The following is a 22,280-nucleotide window of genomic DNA, read 5'->3' as shown; positions in this document are numbered from 1 at the left end:
GCAACATTATCGTTCATATGAAGTTGTGTTTGTGACCATCTGTTGAATATACAGCAAGTCCAGTTTTTTTTTAGCTTTGTTTTTGGTCTCCTGAGGGAAATATCTCTCTTTAGCTGCTAAATGCTCCACTATGTTCACCAGCTAGTCACTAGGTGTGACTGTTTTCTGTTTGGTGTTGAGCAGGTAGTGGACATGGACTTATAGAGCTTTTTGGTTGAAATCTACTGTGACTGGAAAACACTATGAGAGGAGTGAGAGTGAACCAAAACAGTAAAGTTCCAGCTAAACAAGTTAAAACTCACTTTAAAACTCTGTAAAGCCAAGGGAACTGCAGATTCAGGTGAGAATTCTGTAAGTTCCTCACTACCAGAAGCCCTTTTCACATTGTTGTTTATTATATCGTTATAAAAGTATCAATTATTATTATAGTGTGTATTAAAAAGATTGTCATGGAGGCTATATAGGTGTAAGTTTAAGGGTGAGTACATGGTGTCTCTCTATTTACTGACTGACTTTAACAACTGGGTGGATGAGAGAGGTTACAAGATGACTAAAGTTTGAAACGTGAGAAAAGGACATTTGAAGGGTTAATAAGAGGCCTAGAGAGAGCAGAACGAATGCAGGAAATAACTATGTCCAACATACTTCTTGTAGGTGGAGTGCACAAGTACATACTGGAAGCAAAAACACATTTTGGAAGCAAAGACCACCCCTCAGTGTGCTGATCTTATTTATGTAACTCAATGTGTCCATCTGCTGGCTGTTCATGGATCTGCCATGATGTCATCTTCTGGCACAATGAGCTGCAACAATCTGCAACTTGTGATAAACTGATAAAGAAAGAGCGTAATAGTAAATCAAATACATTATAGTAAAATTATTTATTCAAAAGCGTCCCAAGGAATCCTTTATCATATCTTACAAACATGTGGTATACGCACAAAAACAAAGTGGGTGAGAAGTTTACAGAGAAACATACAGAATAAACAACTTATTTCTTGGAGACAAAAAATATTTCAACTTGATTGGCAAACTAGAGGACAAACATTAACTCCACTCTTCATCCTTATCAAAGCACTCAAACATCACTAGAGAGCCATGTTTCAACCAATACTACAAATATTATCTGAAACCAAAACATGGCCATACGTGATGAATCTACTGTTCTCTTAAAAACTAAGAAACTTTCTCTGTAAAAGTGAAATGATTTGACAATGCTACAGAAAGGAGGGGGTCAAACTAGTCTCAAACATTATTTCTCTTATTGGCTTCATGATGTCACAATGAAAACAATGGTGTATTCTCAGCTCCCTTTGACAATGTTGAAATAATCGCGTGACCATTATTTATTTGGAATTTGTATAATCTAAAGCTTAGTGCAGTTTTTCTTTCAACAAAGCTCATCAGTTTGATTTGAAATTAAAGTTTCACATAATGAGTTAAATCTTTTGCTTATAGATGAACTTGTGTAATAGCCAGTCTTTACAGTTCATTCATAGTTACACAAAGAAAACTGAACAAGTCAACATGTACATGATTAGGATCATCAATAAGGACGCATTTTCACATTCATGGAAATCAATGTTTGCACACATATGGCCAATTATATTACCATCTCTGCGCATCATGCTTCAGTTTGTTCCCCACATTTAAGTTCCACGTTAATTGTTTGCTACTTCTAGGAAAAAGTTTGTTTTGGCGTAAAAGATACAGTCTTTAAACTGAAAGGTAGCAGCTTGATTTAGTACAAGACAAACTATACAAAGCACATACAGATTCATTACAGACATGCTCAGAAACTTTGCCTGAAGTTTCTGTTTTTACAACTTTGACATTCCCTAAACTCAGCACAAGGGTCACATTGAATATTTTCTTCCACATCTCATCACTAAAAAGGTTACAAGAGAAGACAGTAATGAGGATAATTCTTCAAAATGGGACTCAATGTGGGGAACAAGATTGGGGCTCATTATCTCCCGAGCAAGTTGCAGCAATGATGCACAAGACATGTCCAGGTCCATAACAACTTGCACCATGGAGAGTTTTCTGATATAATTTCCAATTAGGCAGTGATGTTTAGCAGATAAAGTTGGGGTGGAAAACAAAATTAGCAGACATGATGGTGTCATTGATTGCTGGTTAAAGACTGGTTGGTGAAAAATGAAATGTTACAGACATAAAAATACAATTAACAGTCATATTTTCTGTTAGAACAGCATTAACCAACTAAGCACAAACTGACATCATAAATAAACGGGACATTTCACTCACTGCACTTAAATTTGGGAAGACCAATCTTTTGGTAAGGCTGGCGTAGTTGTTTTTACATTCATGGGAACGAGACTGTTAACTAAGTACCACCTTGTACCGTGGCGTGATCACACCCGCGGCAGCGAGATACAAGACACAATAGAACTTGAACTGTTTTACAATCAAGCTAAGAAAGGCACTGGAGTAATGTTATACCACATTAGATTCTTATGCTCTCAGTTATCCATCTTGAAAAAGGTAAAAATCTAAAAATCTTTTGTTGGACATCATTTGTTTTTTGAAAAATAAAGTTTGACATACTTAGAAAAATTATTTTTTGCACCTTTGACTCATTTTAGCAAGGACAGTTTACAAAAAGTAATTTGCTATCAAAACGAAAAATGGCATTATGGCATTTTGGTTATCAAATAAGCATTTGATTGACACTATCTGCACTAAAAATCTTGTAAGAACATGAAGACATGAACTATGGTTTTGTGCTGAGAGGAAGAAAAAGTATTTGAGTCCTTATGGCCAAAAACGTTTGAGTTTGTTTGTTGAAATGCTTCATAGATCTGCTACAAAAGCAGAAACTTATGTGGCCCGTGAAGACATGAAAAAAATATAAATTAGTGCTATGTATGGACAAATACTACCAGAAGAGAAAAACAACAAAAGAAATATACATATAGATACACACAAGGGAAAAAAAAAAAAAAAAATACTTGGTGGGTCACAGTGCCTCCCATTTACCCATTTGGACACGATGTGTCTGTTACTAGATGTGAAAGGACAGCGCTACATTAAACAGTTCCATCTTCCATGGGTAAAAAACAGCACTTATGGAAATCACGGTCCTTGCCTGCTGTGACATGAGAGGAGTCACTGGATGTCCAGTCTGCTGTACTTTAGACCACGATTCCACTGCAGCGCTCGCCATGAAAACGGCAGCTGATAGTTACGAGGGACCATACCGTTGACATTCTCTTCAAAGTACTGGAACGGTCTGTACCACCACACCCGCGAGAACGGGTTACTTTGTGATGTCTCCTTCAGCGACTGAAAAAAATCAAAGACACAAGTGCTATTAGTGCGGTCATTGAATATCTAATACACATTTCCTTACCAGTTTATGTTTTGAACGAATTACTTCAAATTATTCAGGGACTACTGTCATTTCACATTGTGTCAGCTGTACTTTCTGTTCTTAAAGTCTTTCACATGTAATCTTTTACACACAGATAAAAGGCAGGAGGGAAATCAGATACTATGGTGTACTTGAGAAACAATTTATAGCTAAAATAACCAGACGAGAATATATTTATTTGGCTAATTCAGTGAATTAAAATTCAAGATACTTCATCAGATTAATACCAAAATACTACATTACCAACAAACTGGGACAGCTACCCTTCCTCTGCCCAAAAATCTACCTACCAGCACCTCCAAAGCTCAATAATTAACACATCATATTTCAATCATTTAATCCATAAAAAAAAGCCACCGTGTAAAAATGACATGGGTGTTATTTATCAAACTATTTCCAGTCTTTAAGCTATCGCTACAAAGTGAATAAGTATATTTCCCAAAACATCAAACTATTCCTTTAAAAAGGAAGCTACGTATAACTATAGCTGCCTCTGTAAAATATACAGTACAAATCTGTGACAGTTGATATCACATTATCTATTGTCATGTGGCCCAACCATGTATACAAGATGCATTATATTCTTTAGTGCCCAAGGAAAGTGCATCAGCTTTCCAACTTGTGTTCCACTTAACAAAAACAAGTGTATATGGAATAACAATCTGACTGTACATTTCCCACCTTGACCATTCTCTGTGTATATACTCGATGTAACTTCTTAGGTACTAAAATAAATGTACCAGTTTGTTTATTACCAGATAAAAACAATAAGGACTAGAGGACAAATGCACTGAATAAACCTGTGTACCAATTGACTTCACTCATTTCACTTTTACTTCAATTCAAAATCCAAGGTAACATGATTACCTGCTGGTTGGCCATAGTGTGGTACCACCAGAAGAGACGTGTAGTGATAAAGTATGCCACCACTACATCCACAGTGTAGTGGTCATGGGCCAGAAGGATGCAGAAAATTCCCACAGCACTTAAGATCCAGCAAAACCAGTGGTACCACCAGAACCGCTTGGGAGAATCTGCCAATCAAACAAAAAAAAGTTATACCAAAGACTAAACAGTATTGACCTTAGAGAAGAGGCTGCATTCTTTCACAGCTAAATGGGCCATCAGGGGCAGTAAATGTGATCTAGCTGGTGGAAAAACACTGGCCTCAAAGGTTGAGAAGAGACATTGTGGCTCTTTTGCAGAAGTAACTGTTCTCCTTTTCCCCACTAGATGTCGCTGCTGCATCAATCAGGTCTGTCAACACAAACGTGTTGGAAAAGCATTGCAGGACCATGTGACGTAGCAGAAGACACAACTCTTTACTCAAAGCTTGCATGAGTAATGTAATGATTTCTACAACTTGACATAGCAGTTAAAATGCGACAACTTCCAACCCTTGGACTTTGTCTTCAACCAACTGGGTGTGTAATCCAAAAGTTAGGTAATGGAAATGTCTGCTGAGGAACAGAAAATGTGGTTCTGTGACGGAGCAATATTTTAACACAATAACATGTTAGCAGATGTGTAAGTGAATAGTGTAACATAACATTTTCACATTTCCTGACAGAGCAGAGAAGTATGAAAATCAAAAAGCTGAATGTTATCAGTGAGATACAGATGACAGGAAAATTGTAGCATGTGAACCTAAAACTTCAGTTATGAAACTGAGTATATGTTGTTGTAAGTACAACTTAATGTCAATTAAAAAAAAAAAAAAAAAATAGATAAAAATTTGGAGATCACTTACACTCCCTGATGAAGAGGTATGTTAGTGTTAACATAACAGTGTGGCCACTGTACAAATAATCTCCACACATGGTGTGGGAACCTGTGATAGATAGGCCCCCACCAGCAATCATCTTCATTATTCTCCTCATCTGTGCCTCCCAGTTCCCGAGAAGCTAAAAGAAACAGTCATACATTACATCAATTTTGGATTATTAACAGGAATAATAAGGAACTACTTCTACTAGCCTTTCTTCATAGGTGAGGACAGCCACCATCAAGTTTTCAAATTGAGTCTTGAATCACCTGTAATGCCACCTCTAAGACTTCTCCATTGCTTCTGAGATAATCTTACATTGCATGTGCATTTTTTTCACCTTCTATATTTAAGTACAACTTTTTTTCTTCTCACTCATCAAATTGTCTCATTTTGCTACAAATGTTGCACTGTGATATAATTTGAGGAGCAGTTACAGAGATCAAAGGAATCCTGATGCTTCACCTTAGAAATGATAGTAATACAGTGTAAAATACATGGTTACAAGCTAAACTCCCACACTCAAAGGTTTTTAGTTAAAACAGTTTAAACAAATGTATTATCAGCAAAATGTAGTTGAAGTATCAAAAGTGGAAATACTAATTTGGGTAATCAAATATACAACAATGGATGGTATCACATGAGCTTATCCTACATTTGCAAATAAAGTCATTATTATTTAAATAAACCATCAGACACATTTGGTGGAGTAAAAAGATGATTTCCCGCTACTATTTCCTCTAAAACATTAGTAGTAATGTTGAAATAAAACATAACACAAAGTGGGGAAAAAATCAAGTAGAAATATCTCAACTGTATTTACAGTAAATTCAGTAGTATTCTTTTTTTACTTTGACTTCCTCAGAAAAACCATAACCTAAACAACCCGTGTTAGTGTCTGCATTTGATAACACATAATGAAGCAGTGCCGCATCCTTACACAGGAAGTAGTAAGGCGGTGTAAAATAAGTGTAAAACATGCTTCATGTTCCATCCTATTACCTTTCTCCTACACTTAAGAGTTGGTTTGTTTTAAACATGACAACTTCCCCCTCCATAACAACTTCAACAGTTTTAGTTGCCCAAACTCAATTTTTTTCTCTTTTTTTTTTTTCTTTGGTGAATGCAATTTTTTAACTTTACCAGATGAAGGTTTTTAACAGTGATTGTGCTTCATCTATTTTCAAAATTCTGACCAGTCAGTAAGTCAGTATGAAAGAAAATAGTGATGCTTTCATAGCATTTGCACTATTTAACAGGAACTACAAAAAGTTAAACAATCACTTGAAGGGCCTCTTCCTTTTAAAAAAAAAAAAAATTTGAATGCACACATCTTGCAATCAGCGGTCAGTGGCGAGAACAGAAGAGGTTTCATTTTGCTGAATTTGCCCATTCAGCACATATGTTCCAAAAGCAGTTAAGTAAGACGGAACCCTTCATAGTGCTGAGAGAAATAAATGTATGTATTATACCTTTGGAGAGCACTTAAAGTGCATCCCAGGAACAGGCAGAGTGGTAATGTACATTGTAATACACCGGTACATATAGAGTGTGCCCACAATGAAAAAGAATCGCCTCCCAATAATCGACCTGGAAAAAAAGACAAAGAAAATGAACAATGTGACATTTTCATTTAGTTTGAATTCAGATTAGAACTCATTAGAATGTGATGTTTTATATGTCATTTACTAAGAGCTTTCTGCGTGTACCTGTGCTTGAGTAGAATCCATTGTATAAGCCACAGTCCAACCAACAACATGCCATTAATCTCACAGATGGAGAAGGCCCACTCCACCCTGTTAAAGAGGTCAAAGAACTTATCGGGCAGTGGTGGGGTATGTTCTTTTGGCGGTACTCTCTCATGGACCACTGAAATGACAACAGTGGTGGTAACAAAGCACACCACCGCATAGAAGAACGCTATGCCTGTCTTCCTCCACTCGGCAGGGAACGAGGAGCGCATAGCTTCCATAGTAGGAATGGGGATGTGGACCATCTCCATCCTTAAGTCCTTCCTCCCCAGTGTGCCATTCCTCTGGGGCTTGCTTGTCCCATTAGGTAGCCCACCTGCATGCCCGTTTGCATGACCGTTTTTGTGAGCCTCCATATGGTTCTCTAGCCTCAGTGTCTCCAGTCGCTCCATCATCTGCTCCCCGCCATCTGATGACACCAACGAGAGGGGAGGATTCTGGAAATCTGCCTTGGTGAGCCTGAGCATGGCGTGACCATCCATCTGACGGAGGGCCTCTATATACTCTGGCATCCCCTCTTTGCTCAGCCAGTCAGAGACGTCCTCTGCTGACCATGCTGCCACCTTCTTCATCTTTGCCAGCGGGCAATTTAGAGGATTAGGAGGTTCCTCGGACTAGAGAGGAAGGTTTGCAAGAGGTTTGGCAGTCTTATGGGGCAGTGGGAAGTCCTCTCCAGTTTTGGCACATGGTGTTTCTTGCACCCAGAGGGCCCCCAGCCTCCTCTAGAAATGATGTAGAGAAAGTAGGCAGCAGGGTCACTCAGGATTAAGTCCAATAGATAGCAGGTGAACCCAGTGGCCTCTTTCAACTTTCTTCACCTCATCAGCTTTTTTCCCACCACACACTGCGCCCCTGTTAAAGGAAAAATAAAACGCTGTGAATCAGAATGTAGTGACAACTATCCACTCCCATTAAACAAGAACATGATTCAAAATCCCACTGATGACTACCAAACTCTAGTTGGGGGTAGTCTAGGGTTGTCACGATACCAAATTTCTGTTTCGATACCGATACCAATATGTATTTCGATACTTTTCGATACTTTTTGTAAAAAATATTTCATTATATTATGTATTGCCTTAATGGGTTATTTAAATATTTAAAGAATGTAATTTAATTTTTAAAAATATATTTTTGAATGTATTTATTAACCATGGACATGTTTTAGCTCCCTGTATGCAGGCTACTGTAGGTTTACTACTGGGCTGGGAGGGGCTTTGTACTTCTTTCATTGACATTACAGTGCAGTGAACAGGTGAACAACATTATCACCTGTCGTTCTTGACTGAAGTCTCGGAACAAGTCCGCATGGTTGTTCTTTAAATGTTTCGACAGGTTTGAAGTGTTGCCTGCTTTTGCGAGACACACTTTGTAGCATCGCTTGCACTGCGGTGCTTCTGGGTTCAGTGGCTCGCCTTTATCGTTCGGTTTGAACCTGAAATATTTCCACACCGAACTTCGGGCCCCCATTTTGTCCACAAGTTCGGGCTTTTCTGCAGCTGCCATCTCTATCTACTGTATTTTCTTCAACCCGCGCCGTCTGTCTAAGACGCAACTTGTGGTTTCTCTCTCCTCCTCAGTCTAAACATGCGAGTGCGCGTGGGAGGCGGCTTACATCCGCTCAGGCAACTACGTCACACTCGTAAGCTGTGCTTAAAGAGACAGGCTCCAATTTACCAATTCATTTGCATTCAATAAAATGAAATAAAAGTACCGTTTGTTTTTAAATGCTAGTATAGTACCGTTTTCAAAACTCTAGTATCGCGGTACTATACTGGTACCGGTATACCGTGCAACCCTAGGGTAGTCCTGGACTGGATACCAGGCCAGACCAGGAAACCCACTGTGACTGAATAAGGTAGCAGCAGTTGTTTGGACAACTCTAAATTAATGGAAATCACAGCTCCGTTTTACAGACATTAAACATTAAATGAATAACTCACATCATTCTAAAGCATTTCCAACAGTAATAACAACAGTACAAGGATTTGATCGATCAGCAGGTTTCCCCTCTTTGATCCTCACTGCAGGGGAACCTTTCGTACATCAGTGGCAACATCCGATTAGCCTTTATACATAACCCTCTTTTCCAATGAGAAGAGAGTCAGCAAACATAACTAGTGTTTATCACTTTTCAACTGCCAACATGAACTGGTTCCTGGTTCAAAACCACTATTATTGACAACGGTGTGTAAATAGATCCAAGGTGAACTGAAGGAAATTTGATAAGCAGAACAGACAGGGTCAGACACAGATAAATCTACATTTCCACAATTTGAAGGCGTAGACTGCCAAGACTGACCATGTAATTTAAGTTACTTAACCAATTTATTACTCAAGACAAACAAACAAACTAAAAAAAAACCGATGAAAGTTTAGGTGCTTCTACGCTGTAAATATAGCAGATATATACCAACTATATTATATACTATACTTTTTTACCATTTTTGGTTTAAAAAAATAAAATCTCTACATTTATTCAAATCATCAAAAAGCTGCCAATTGATTATCTGTTGATCCAATTTAACTTTTCCATAGTGCATGTTTCTCATCCAGGCTTCAGGCAACCGCCAAAGCTTAGCAATAACAAGCAGATGAACTCACACATCTGCTGCATATCATGCATTTGTTTATAGACTGCGATGTCGGTGGTAGACACAGGGTGGCCCTGCTTATGTTTGGGGGAGTATGAGGTACAGCTGGAACCAAGTTCTAATCTACAGCATGAACAGGAGGGAAAGGAGGAGGATGGCAAGGAAACAGACTGCAAGGAGGAACTCATAAATCAGAGTGAAGGTCAGTGCTGAGCATTGAGGCAGCCCCACCCCTGGAATGAGGCAATCAGCCAGCGGCCAGGCCCCAGCACAGCCAGCTCAGCACAGGCCAATAGCAGCTAAATACACTGGCAGGCCGGCCAGTTGGCAGGACAACACACTGCACATCAGTAACTCATCTCACCTCAGCTCTGCTCAGAGGCCTGCTCATTTAGGCCAGAAAAACAGGGCCAAATAAAATGGGCTGTAAGATGGGTCATCTACAACAACACCTGGCATCATATTTATTCCTGCTGAGGCCCAGAGAACAATCTGACCCAATAACCCCAGGATTCTAATGTAACATACAAACACGAAAGAGGAAGTGTAAAAATAAGCATATGATAGCATGCAAATGGCACAGCATGAGACTCCTCATTCCTATGTGACAACCCAGCTGTGTCTTCACATGGTGTGAAGAGTGCAAAGGAGAATGGGATTTAGTGGAGATAAAGGTTAATAGAGACAAAGAGCACTTACATCAATCTGTTAACAGTGTGCAGTTGAGACGGATCAAAGATTAGCTGTCACTGAGTCAGCTGTGTGCTGAGGACCTTTGGTCTGTGAATCAGCTTACAGCGTGCTCGGTGAAGAAATAATCTCACTGAACTGAACTGGCAGTGAGAAAAACAAACTAATCCTGAAACCAATAAACTAACCATTATTTATCCAGGGAATACAGGGATTTCAGGAATACTGAATATGGGTTGCTATCAACTTCAAAATTACTGTAGCTGTGTTTTGTGACTTGTAAGTTAGAATTGCATGAGAATATGCATATCAATTTCTGTTATGTTACTCAAGCATGGAAAGAATACACAATGCATACATGTCTACCTGGAGTACACACGTATTTAGTGACTTACTTTTCACTGGCTGTAACTTGATCCTGCAGGAACATATAGATCCCGAGGTTGTGGAAAATTCACATTTCTCCCAAGCAAATCCTTGTGTGCAGAGGTTAACCAACACCTTTGATAAAATATTTCTGCCAGAAGAAAAACAAGTGGAAATCTGATTAAACGTGACTTCAGGACAATATTGTTTGAGAGCAGAGAACTACAGAAACAGAGGAAGGTCTGGAAATGCTTCAGTCTTATGATGTTGTGAGTTTTGATACGAGATAAAGATGGAAAAAAACAGTGTAGCTCTTCCCTAAACACACAATTGAAAGACTTCAGTTTCCCTCCAGCACTTATTTGAATATGACAACATAAGAGGACAGGATTGTTACTTGCCACATTGTTGAAGCACAGAAAACTTTTATTTTGAGCATTGAGGTGTATATTTACTGGGCAGGGAGTTCTATTGTGATATGTTTACTTATTGTAGGCTCCACTGACATTGTTCATTGAGCTGCGGATGTTTAAGGTGTTAGGGGAAGTGCCTTTTTTTTTTTTCTTTTGTAACTAAGAGACACAGCACACACACACAAACACAGAAGATAATAGAACTGGGATCTTTGAAGGTTTTTAGAATTATGTAAACTAAACTTTTAATATTCACGCTGCTCATAAGCCAGCACAGAGTTCACACTTAGTGAAGAGATAAATCAAGCAACCAGGTGTCCCCACAAATCAATAGACAAAAGGAAACTGACTTGATGCAGAGACCATACACTAAGAGCTAGATTTGACAAGGTTTACTTTTATTTTATTCTCCAATGCTTCTCACACATGTAAAGCTAATTTTTCCTTGTTTTAAATAATGACATTTTTACTTGAATGACTTTCAGTGCAGTACAGATGTGTGCTTTCGCTAAAAACAAGCCCTGACTCTGTGTATGCCTATTGTGTGTGTAAATTAATTACTAATGTCAATTGCATTTTTAGCATTAGGGGCCATGGACTGTATAAACTTAACCAATTGGTTTACATATATCATTTTAACAGCACCTAGTTTTGCGTAAAGTCATTATTTACCTAGTATAGGTTTACTGAGTATATCCCTTTTTCAACAACTCCCTGTTCACTAGGTAGTCACATTTCTCTGTTTTTCACAGAGGAAGTTGAGCAACAGGGTTTTGGGTGGGGTATAACTTTATGGGGTTCCCCAGGGACATCACAGTGGTGCTCGATGAGCCTGCCTGCTTTAGTACAAAGCCGATTGCCCGTTGCTCTAGAGCTGAAATGATTAGTCCATTAATCAATTAGACAGAAAAGTAATTGTCATATTTCAAGCAAAAATAGTGACAAAATGCAATACATTCTCAGGTTCCAACTTCTCTATAAAACAATACTACTAATACTGATTACCTTTGGGTTTTGGACTTCTGATCAAACAAAACAAGACATTTAAAGATGTCAACTTGAGCTCTGTGATGTTGGGATTGTGATTTTTTCACTTTATTTGACATTTCTTATTCCCAAGTATTAATCCAAAAACATAATGCTTGCTTCTTCCATTCAAAAGTGGATAATGTTTTATTAAGCAGCTATAAATGCAACCTAGTAAAAACATCACGGGCGGTGGTTTTAATTTGTATGCGTTTCGTGTAATCGCTTCCTCTACTTTTCAAATCTGTCTTTGCTGTGTACACCTTAATCAAGCGGAACAGCCACCACAGATATAAAAACTACTCTAACAAACTAAAAATGACAACAGTAATGGTAGCAATACAGCTAAATTTGCTGTGCTCAAGACGTACCACAACTTCTCCTTCATGTGGAAAATCTTTCCCCCCTTAAAGGTAATGGGACTGGGGGAGGAGATGGGAGGGGCTGGTTGTTTAGCACAAGGCAATGCATGTGACATCACCAGAAAAAGATCCCACCCAAGAGCAACAATATGTCAAGCTGACACAAACATAAACACACCATCCATAGCTCATCTTTAGGCAGCCAAAGTGGAACCAAATGACTCATTCACAATGGCTTTGAACGGCTACAAGTTTAATGTAGACAAGCAGACCAGATGTACTCTGAGATTTCTAAGCAACTCTGTGGTTTTTTTCTCAATAGTAACCTATTTAATTTCCAGTTTTGAGCTTTTAAAAATGACTGAGTGAATTTGAGCTTCATAATAAAAGGGCACCTGTGCTATGTCATAAGTTCCCTCCTCTCCAACAGGACTGACCTCAGTGGGGAGGAAATTTGTTCCTCTGACCTGTCGCCACTCTCTGTCTTTTAGTTTCCACCTCTTCCTTCATCCTCCTCCCTGCCTGCATGATCAGGAACCAGCGCCTATTGATTGTACTTTCTCCCACTCTATCTCTATTGCTGCACATTTTTTCCTGCTGTTCATTTCATTTTGATGTCTTTTTTTGGCCTTCAAAAAAATAAACAGTTACAACTTCTCCTGGTGAAAAGAAAGGTCTTTGTCAAATTGGCAAAAGTACAGATACATGAATATTTCTTGGATGCAAGCACAGATATATAGTAAAGAGGTTCAACACACAAGATATGTATTCATACAAGTGTGTAAGGAACCAATTACTTTTACTCTCATTACTGTAACGAATTTGTAACTTGTACTTTTTGGTTTTTTTTTTCAAATCAGCAACTCTTACATTATTATTTATTAACTGATAGTACATTTAACTTACATTTTTACTTGAGTAATTTTACTTTTACTCAAGAAAAATTAAGTAACAGAACTTTTACTTGAGTAAAATTTTCCAGTACTATTTTACCATTGGTCTTACCAATATTACAACCTCAACTGGAATATGTAGCCAACTTCTGACAAATGCAGTTTGTCTCCTAGGTAACAGTAACAATCACTGAACACTCAGGTCAGGAAGTTATCATAATACAGGCTTTTCAACAGCATGCCTGTGCCTGAGCTGGTTGCTGAACCAACTATGCAACCATTGCAGTGTTTCCACCATGGAATCCATGACAAATGCAGGACAGTGCCATCATCATTTAAAACTAAGCTCATTTATAGGCAACTACAAATTTGCAAAGATATAAGGTACACAAGCCTAAACTAGAAAGATGTAGCAAATCAAAAAATTACAAATAAAAAACAGTGACTACAACAGAACAAAAGAACTGCAGATGGCACAATGAGTCACTCAATATTTGTTTTTAGCAACTATGTTTGACAGGATATGAAAGTACAAATAACCACAGGTTTTACTCAAGTTACAACAGTATACAAGCAAATAAAGTTTCATTAACTTCACAAGCAAAAAAGGCTCCAAATTCTCAGCTTCTCAAATGTGAGGCTTTTCTGCCTTTCCTTGTCATATATGATAGTAAACTGCGTTTTGGAGGGTCAATCAAAACAAGAAACTGGGGGCCTGGAGAATTTTTTTATTCTACATTTTTTGATATTTCTTAAATGAATCAATTAATTGAGAAAATAATGAAGTACATGATTCTTCATTGTTGTTAAGCTGTGTTTGTTAATCCAAGTCTAATTAGGTAAACTTTTAAACTGACAAATGTTGGCCAATGCATAAAACATTCTGCTAGGGCCTCTGTCAAGCAACAGCACCTACTCCTGTGGTGGGCGAATCTGAAATCAAAATTGCTTTATTCATAAGGGCTGAGCCTGACAAACCAGTACTGTATATGATTTCACTGATAGTTCTCATCTTTTACAGCTCATGTTGCATTTAACCAGGTGTGATACATTTGCACAAAATGGTCAAATCTTTGGACAGTTACAACAGGCACAACATGACACAACCTGCCAACAATGTAAGTCACATAAAAGCCAAACAAAGATAATATTCCCCCTCAAAAAAGAGGGAATATATATTTTCTTTACAAAGAAAACAACAACACCATGATTACACAAATTAGGGATATGGCAAACAAAGCATGTCTTTAAATGCTTTGTTAGCCATATCCCTAATTTGTGTCCTAAGGGTGTCCTTTTCTTTGTAAAGTTTTTTAAAGAGTATCATCCCTTTACAGGTTTTTCATCTTGTGAGACAAACTAACAATGGGGGAAACAACAGGCTCTCACCTGTATCCCTTTACACCTGGAATACAAACCCCCAACAGGTAGACAATGCAAGACCAATATTTACACAACTGGCCCAGCTTGGTTACAGTGAAAGATATGACGGTTAAAAATTAACTGTGTATGTTATGGATTACACCCTAGTTCAGCTTTATAATTAGAATGAGTTAGTATACTTACACCAAGCATTATCTGTAAGTCACTGACCAGAAAAAATTCATAATAAGAACTAGAATTACCGCCTTGCGGTTGTATGCCTCTGCCAACTAAGCAAGTTGAAGGAAATTACGGTCACAATCTCCCCTTCTTGTGTTACATCGTTGAATAGTAGCCAGTTATTGCAGAACATTATGTTGTCAAAGTGAAGTTGACATTTGACTATTTGGATAAAAAATGTCATTAGCCTACTGCATTTTCACTTTTGTGTCAAATTGCATCATAATTAGCAAATGAATTTGTGAGTTGACCTTTGACCACCAAAATCTAAATCATTCCATCCTTTAGTACAAGTGGACATCTGAGTCAAATTTGAAGGGATTTCCTTAAGGCATTCCTGAGATATTGCACACACAGGACCAAAACCATGCATTTGTGAGGTCACAGCAACCTTTGACCATCAAAATCTCATCAGTTCACCCTTGGGTCCAAGTGAGTGTTTGTGCCAAATTTGATTAAATTCCCTCCACGCAATATGGCTGTCACCTGGGGGGAGGCATAAAACCCTTGGAAAAATTACTCATACACCTTAAAAAGAAAACTTTGATAATGCACTGTGAACTTCTAAGATGCTTAGCGACCAGCAGTACATAGCCCATCTTAATTGATCTATTTGGGAGGAACAGACTAAATGATGTGCATACAGTGTTTGCCAAAAGTGAACACATAGGATAACAAAATGCTTGGAATATGCAGTGTCTTAGACATTAAAAGGTCAGCTCACATAACAAACATGTTACCACTTACGATCCCTGCAAATAGTTCCAGTGTTGTGTGCCAAGGATTGGCTGTATGATTATGCTCTTCTTGCATTCTTGTATATTGAACAATCAGGGTCAATGCAACTGTAGATTATGTAATTCAAGCTGTCAGCAATACCAAATCAGTATTAAAACCATGTAAATGGGTGTTAGAGTAAAAGATGGCCTTATCAGCACTAGCATCAATTTTGCTTGCTCAATCTTTTTTTTTTTTTTTTAACCACACTTACACTTAAAATATTGCTTGCAGTTTTAGTTTTCTATTGTCAGGAAATAGCAACAGAGCAACAGATTACTCATCACCTCAGGAGGAAACAATGACTCATAGCAATTGATCAATATATCTGGAATGTTGATAAACATGCATAAATCACTTCCAGGAGAACACTTCCTCCAGACAATACCAACCTTCTTTGGATAGCACTGTATGTAGACCTGTATTAGATAAAAAAATCATCCTATTTACAAGAAATGTACAAACAGTCTTGGAAAAAAGGTCAATGGATCTATAACAGCTGACAACAGAAGCTTCAAAATGTCTATTCATCATCCATTCTTCATAAGAGGTAAAACAAAAAAACTTTTCCATTTAATTTTTTCCACTGTGGTCACTTTATAGTGTTACCGAGCGCTGGTCATATCTCCATGATTGACTGCATCTGCGTTGCTAAACTAAACTACATTCAGAAAGTTTTGAATCAATTTTTGTGCTGTTCTGACATACAAAATTTCCATAATATATAATAATTTTCCTTAAAATTAGCCATTTCTATTCCCACACCCTTTCCCTGCGACTAAATACCTTGATCACCTTATTTCCAAATCATTTAAAATAATGTTGATAAAATGTTAATGGCAGGGGCAACATTTTCCTTTACTAACCTGTTACAAAACGACTATACTGATCTGTCATTACATGATATTAATATCAAGAAAACACAGAGATAGGATAAAGTCTATAATGCCAAATAAGTCTGCTTCAAAATGTGCCTCTTCACGCAGACCTTGGCAACCCTGCTCTCATAGAACAATTATTATGTCCAACCAGTCTGTTAATTAACAGAGCAAGGTGTTTGGCCAAGGGTAGAGATGAGACAGACCGTGAAACATGGATGGCTCTTGCAGAAGTCTCGGAGGAGCTGAGCTGAACGGCACAACAACTACTGTACTGGTAGGTGCTATCTGCTAATGAGAAAATCACATGCGGCTTTATGAGTCACTGATTAGGATGTCAGGCCCTCACAGCCCCAGAGGACCAACACACAACTTGCCTAGACTTTGTTCAATTATATGTGGTGCAGACACATCAGAAATAAAAACTAGAATAGCTCACAGGGGACTTGTTTTCAACAGGGAGTAATTAGTGTTCAGCACAGCATTTAGCGCATCTTTTCAAACATCAACTACCTGAACTTCAAAAGGTCTGTGTCAAATGACAAGAGACAGTTAAACAGACCTGCAATAACTTTGCATGTTTTGGCAGAAACATGCAACACTGTTTTATTCAGTTTATCAAACTGAAAAATCATGTTTCTTATCAACAGCACTCTTGAATGATCACGGAAACCCTGTAACATGGACTAAATTAAATACACTCATGGTGGCATATTAATACATTTGTGATTTTCTTGGACTTAAACTCAAAATGAATGTAAGCCTTCAATTTAAGACACATAACACAACCTGATAACTCCCTACTGGCCTGAACAAAGCTCTGTGGGAACTTTGGAGGCTGCTATATTGTATTACGCAATTTACATATGAAGATGTCATCCATTATACCCATTTAATGATCATGTCCGATGATTTTAAAACTCCATAGTATTGAAGGAAAAAGCACATTCACTATCAGGTAAAGGAAAAAACACTCAGCTAGAAGTTCATCTGCTCCTGGATGTAGTTACATTCACACAATTACAATAGAGAAAGTGTGATACTACAAATGTGACTTTCAGGTGCTATCATTGTTTCCAGTCGTTTTCTCTCAGTCATATCCGAATTATGTACACACTGTTGCATTCTTAGACATGAACTTTAAACTGGGCTTAAGTCAAGGGTTAGTCAAGTGGCAACACCCATAACCACAAAGAAAGTTATCCATACTGTACATTATCATGTACAGGAAAGCATATAGCCTGGAATTCTGCAATTTCCAAAAAAGAGGTTTTACAGACGCAGCTACTTACATGCATTTATAGTAAATTATTCTAGGTGTCTCCCTAATGACAACTGTTTTAAAAATGATTACAAGAGAAAAAAGAAGAAACAAGATACTTACTATAACTACAGATGAATGCAGAGAAGCTTTTCTGCACAAAAGATGCACACTATACCATTAAAATACACTGAGGTGGTGGAGTTTCAAGTTGCTGTAGAGCCAGCAACTAAAGGATAGTAAAGAAACCATCACTCACAAGACTTTTTTTCACATTCACAGTTTGTACCTACATAATTCTGTGTTTATTAATGTGGAGTTTTCCTTCAAAGACAGCTGCAAACTGGCCTGTCACTGCCAAAAGTTACACAATCTACCCTCAGCATAGCATCATGTTGCATTAAAAAAAAAAAAAGAAAAGGCCAAAATGTGCAAAAAAATTAGGGCAGGATCAGGTATACAGAAGTTGGGCTACTTGGGTGTCTGGTTTACTGTTTAAAATGATCACACCAGCATACCTTAAAATGAAAATACTGTCATTTTGATTGTTTGTAAACCAAACACCCAGAGAAACTTCATAAACATATGTGTAGAATGCAGGAGGAAGTCAGTTACTCGAAACAAGTCAGGACAGGGGGATACCCAGCTCAGGTGTAAGCAGGCTAGACAATAGCACAAAGAAGAAAAGAAACTGGCTTTCACACAGGCAGCTTGCACTACTTAAAATTCCTGACCAATTCTCTGGCTCCTCACCCTTGTCCACATGCATTTGCCATTACATTTGTCATGTACTTGCATCTTCTAGTCTAATATAAAACCCCACATGCACATTATTTCTTCTCAAATTGTGCCAAACTCACTAAAGCTGTGTGGCTCCTTCATTTACTCAAACAAAGACCAGTAAAATGAGATGACATTAGACTACTTAAACACTGCCCTTCTGTCCCACGAGGATTATTAAAATTTCATTTCATATTGTGACATAATTTCTTCTCTGAAATACACGAAATAGGCGACATAAAAATGCTAGTGCTACTAGCCTAGATTTCCAAAAAGCAATTGGAGGCCACAGGAAACTGGGACATCATGTGAGTGGCAGTTAAACTTCATGTGTTTCTAATTATGGCAGAAACAAGATTAAAGCCATTACATATTGTTTCTCTGGAGACAAGTCTATGATTGAAATCAAATGATCAATGGCTTTTGGCTGGCACTAATATTGTAGTGCCATATGCTAGAACAACAAACAGGCCAAGGCCATCAGGTAATAGCATTATAGCTAAGCTGTGGTTTGAGTATTGAGGCTCAAATACACTGGAGAGCAGCAGATACATGCATTTGCAAATGTGTAATCATTTTAGAAAGGTCCAAAAAGCATTGTCTAATGTATATCAATGTTAGAATGTATTAAGACTCAAACTGTATTTTTCCATTAGCCTTCTGAGGCAGTTTTGATGAAATGATAAGCAATACAACAAAATAATTGTTGGGCCAATTACCAGGGATCTGCACACTGTATCAACAGCACCACCAAATGTAAAGGAGCAATGGTTTGATTTCACCTATATCTTATTCAGGCTTTGTCAGGCAAACAAAAATTGGCAGGTAATGCAACGTTTGTACTGGCAGTGACATGTATACTGTTGGCTAAATTCAACTTCAATTTCCAACAAAAGTCACCATTATAAACTTAATAAAGATGGATGTTATGACACTGCTGTTTTATTGGATTACATTAGATTGTACAGATGTACTTAATGAAGTGGCCATTGAATGTATATACCTTTATATAAGTCTATGTGTCTCAACTGGATGGAGGGGGACTCAGTTTTGGCACATTTTTACCTAGCTTTATAGAATGGGGTCTTTGATAAGATAATTTTAAAGATAGTGTTTGGTCTTTTTGTAAACTGAATTATAAGCTGATGGTTATAATAGTTGTAATACTTTCTTAACAAACCTTTGTTAATTGTTAGGTGTAAGAGTATATCGCTTAAGTCTGTTCTGCTCAAGCAGAGAAGTGATTACTCAGGTATTTGGGGGGTTTATGGGAATGATCACTTCATCAAAACACCATAAGACTTTTACTCTCCTTTTTAAACACCACAAATATGCACTGTTAACACTCAGTAGGTCTTTAGATAGACAGGCCACATTTAACTAAAGATCTGTAGTGTGTGTATTAACCTTTCCCACGTCGTGTGTCTGCAACTGCTCTCATCTGTTGCTGTCTCTCACTCTCTCTCTCTCCCCTGATCTCTGATTTTCTGTATCAGTCTCCTCTGTCTCCCTCATCCTATCCTGTTATCATCTGTGCCTTGTATATCTTTCCTAATTTCCAAGTGCTCTGTTTTCATCTTTTCTTCAAAAAGGTCAGATATTTGCAGCACCTGACAATAACATGGATTACAGATAAGTGCAAACATCACTAACATCTGATGCTCTGCCTAGGTAATCAGTGATATCCAGTAGAGGTATGATGATTTCATTCATAGCATTTACATCTTGCTCTAATGTCATTGAATTAACTGCAGCCGATGGAAATAACCAATAGCTTCAATAGAGAGGCAGGAGTCTATGTGCTTTCCAGAGTTATAAATACACATTTTTTTTAGTTGAATAAAGAAAATTGTATAAATATCACTCACAAAAGAGTTTGCCTACTCTCTAAACAAAACAGTGGCAAGAAAGTGCTTTTTCCAGTTCAGAGGAAGTCGGTGATACAGGATATTGTTAAGTCAGTAAGTTTTGTTGTCAGCTCAGACAGTTTTCCAAGGCTGAATCATAGCTGCTGTGCCTACAGAAAACTCATTGTTTCCAGTGCCTTGCTTGTCAAATGTACCCGTTTGCTTGTTGATAGTCTGACATGCTTTGCTTTGGCAATGAGGTTTTCTCTGCAACTGGGCTGGATGCAGTGACAACAATACATCCCATTGACTTACTTAAACATTATGCAGCCTTCACACAGACTGCATTCACACTGTTTATGTCTGTGAAAAGCTGCTTTCTCACCAGTTCCTTTACACAGACGTCTCCCTGTTTATTTCGATCACCGTCTCTGTTGGCTCAACTATTTGTCCCTTTCTGTGGCCTTAGTGGATCTCGGGTTAGCTGCCACACACAGCATGTCTTGCTAACAGTGCGGGCGGGTGTTTTTCCGACGACACAACTGTTCAAACACATCTGTGATCGAGTTTACCCCCTCTTTCCCCACAAGAGGAAGGGACGTGTCTGTAAGACTTTATGGAAAACAGTGCTAAATCAGGTCACCCGTTCTTAGGTGAATAAACCAAGGCAAAACAGATCCCTAATGTGACCCGGCCGAGACTAGAGAACAGACACAAGATTGCTGTTAAAACTCTGGGTTAATATTTACTGAGAAAATCAGCTGAGAATATTTTCGGCCACATTCACTGCCACTGTAACGTTAGTAGACACACCTGTGAGACAACGTTACGTCAAAACCATGACTGACACAGTTGGCTATACGTGCTAAAAACACTGCTTTCATTCACATTAAGACCTCGGCAGCCTCTGTATACTGTGGCTTAAGAGCTTATAGACTGAAAACCTAAAAATAGATGAGCAAGCTAGCGTCTTCAGTATTTAGCTAGCTAGCTCACTAGCTACAACAGCCCACCCTGGGCTCTGGTAGTCGTAGCGAGATTTGGCATAACGGTTAGCTACATGACTGTGGATTTCAGTGCTACAAAATGTTTATTTGTTTTTATTAAATAAGATATTAACCTGCTCTAGGTCGACTTGAACACAACGCGGATTGTAGCTTCCAGAGTGTAGCTTCTCCGCCCATCACGTTGAATCGGGATTAACGATAACGGTAGATGTTTTGTCGTCAACTGATAAAATGTTTCAACACAAGGCCAATGAGCAGCGTTAGTTAGCGGACGTTTGGCAGTAAATATAACGTTCAGGAGTGGTTCGTCAAATATAGTGCATAGCAGAGTAACATAGCTTAACGTGTGGTACGATACAGCTGTTTATCTGAGTTTGTGTAACACATTAACTAACAGATGTCTTGCCATGACTTGGAGTCACAGTGTTAACTAACCGATCACACACAGGGCTTAAGGGGCTTCGCGGATGGCTAGGTCTGCTTTCGACAAAACAGTAGTAAAGGTGTGATTACCTTGCTGTCGAAATGTTGAAGGACTTCTCCTCTAATAGTGGTTATCACCGCAATGTGGTACGGATCGCTCCATGGGTCTGTCCGGCGTTATCGTGGGTAGGCATTTGTGACTGGAGAAGCGGGAGTTCCCTTAATACCGTCACCTATGATGCCTTCAGGTACCATCATAAATGTCGGTCAAGATACCCACACTTACAGTGCACACGCGATTAAACGATGGAGTAAGGTGTGACATGTCGCAGCAGCACAGTCAATTTCCAAACAAACCAACAATTACAATTGATTTAATGAAGTATTTAGCAAAACAATACTCAACAACACACGTTTTCACCATTGAACCGCTCCATTTGGAGCACCG

At 38.3% G+C, this 22,280-nt stretch overlaps 1 protein-coding gene across 2 annotated transcripts; it reads right to left on the bottom strand.

Moving 5' to 3' along the window:
• Window positions 1–862: 862 nt before the first annotated feature.
• Window positions 863–22,058, bottom strand: sgms1a (sphingomyelin synthase 1a). Of its 2 annotated transcripts, XM_023426565.2 has the most exons (7): window positions 21,923–22,043; window positions 10,593–10,714; window positions 6,872–7,765; window positions 6,635–6,752; window positions 5,148–5,301; window positions 4,265–4,431; window positions 863–3,309 (listed from the first exon to the last, which is right to left on the bottom strand). In XM_023426565.2, the coding sequence occupies exons 3-7, from the start codon at window positions 7,483–7,485 to the stop codon at window positions 3,133–3,135; spliced, it is 1,230 nt and encodes a 409-aa protein (XP_023282333.1). In that variant the 5' UTR covers window positions 7,486–7,765; window positions 10,593–10,714; window positions 21,923–22,043; the 3' UTR covers window positions 863–3,132. The 2 variants fall into 2 exon arrangements, with proteins under 2 accessions (XP_023282333.1, XP_023282334.1); XM_023426566.2 differs by lacking the exon at window positions 10,593–10,714 and having other exon boundaries at window positions 21,923–22,058.
• Window positions 22,059–22,280: the final 222 nt, after the last annotated feature.

The sequence above is a fragment of the Seriola lalandi genome, unplaced genomic scaffold (assembly GCF_002814215.2).
Source record: "Seriola lalandi dorsalis isolate HSWRI2012SDOR001 ecotype SW California unplaced genomic scaffold, Sedor1 jcf7180002054832, whole genome shotgun sequence".
NCBI lineage: Eukaryota > Metazoa > Chordata > Actinopteri > Carangiformes > Carangidae > Seriola > Seriola lalandi.
The sequence above is the reverse complement of the archived record's forward strand: the minus strand, read 5'-3'. Positions and strand labels throughout refer to the sequence as shown.

Bases quoted from the DNA above. Each gene is read 5' to 3' on its own strand.
- sgms1a (XM_023426566.2), bottom strand. From the start codon at position 7,485: ATGAAGAAGGTGGCAGCATGGTCAGCAGAGGACGTCTCTGACTGGCTG. The intron at 5,302-6,634 runs GTATAATACATA...TGTTTCTTTTAG, and splicing joins ACTTTAAGTGCTCTCCAAAG to CTTCTCGGGAACTGGGAGGC. The intron at 4,432-5,147 runs GTAAGTGATCTC...TTTGATTGGCAG, and splicing joins ATACCTCTTCATCAGGGAGT to ATTCTCCCAAGCGGTTCTGG.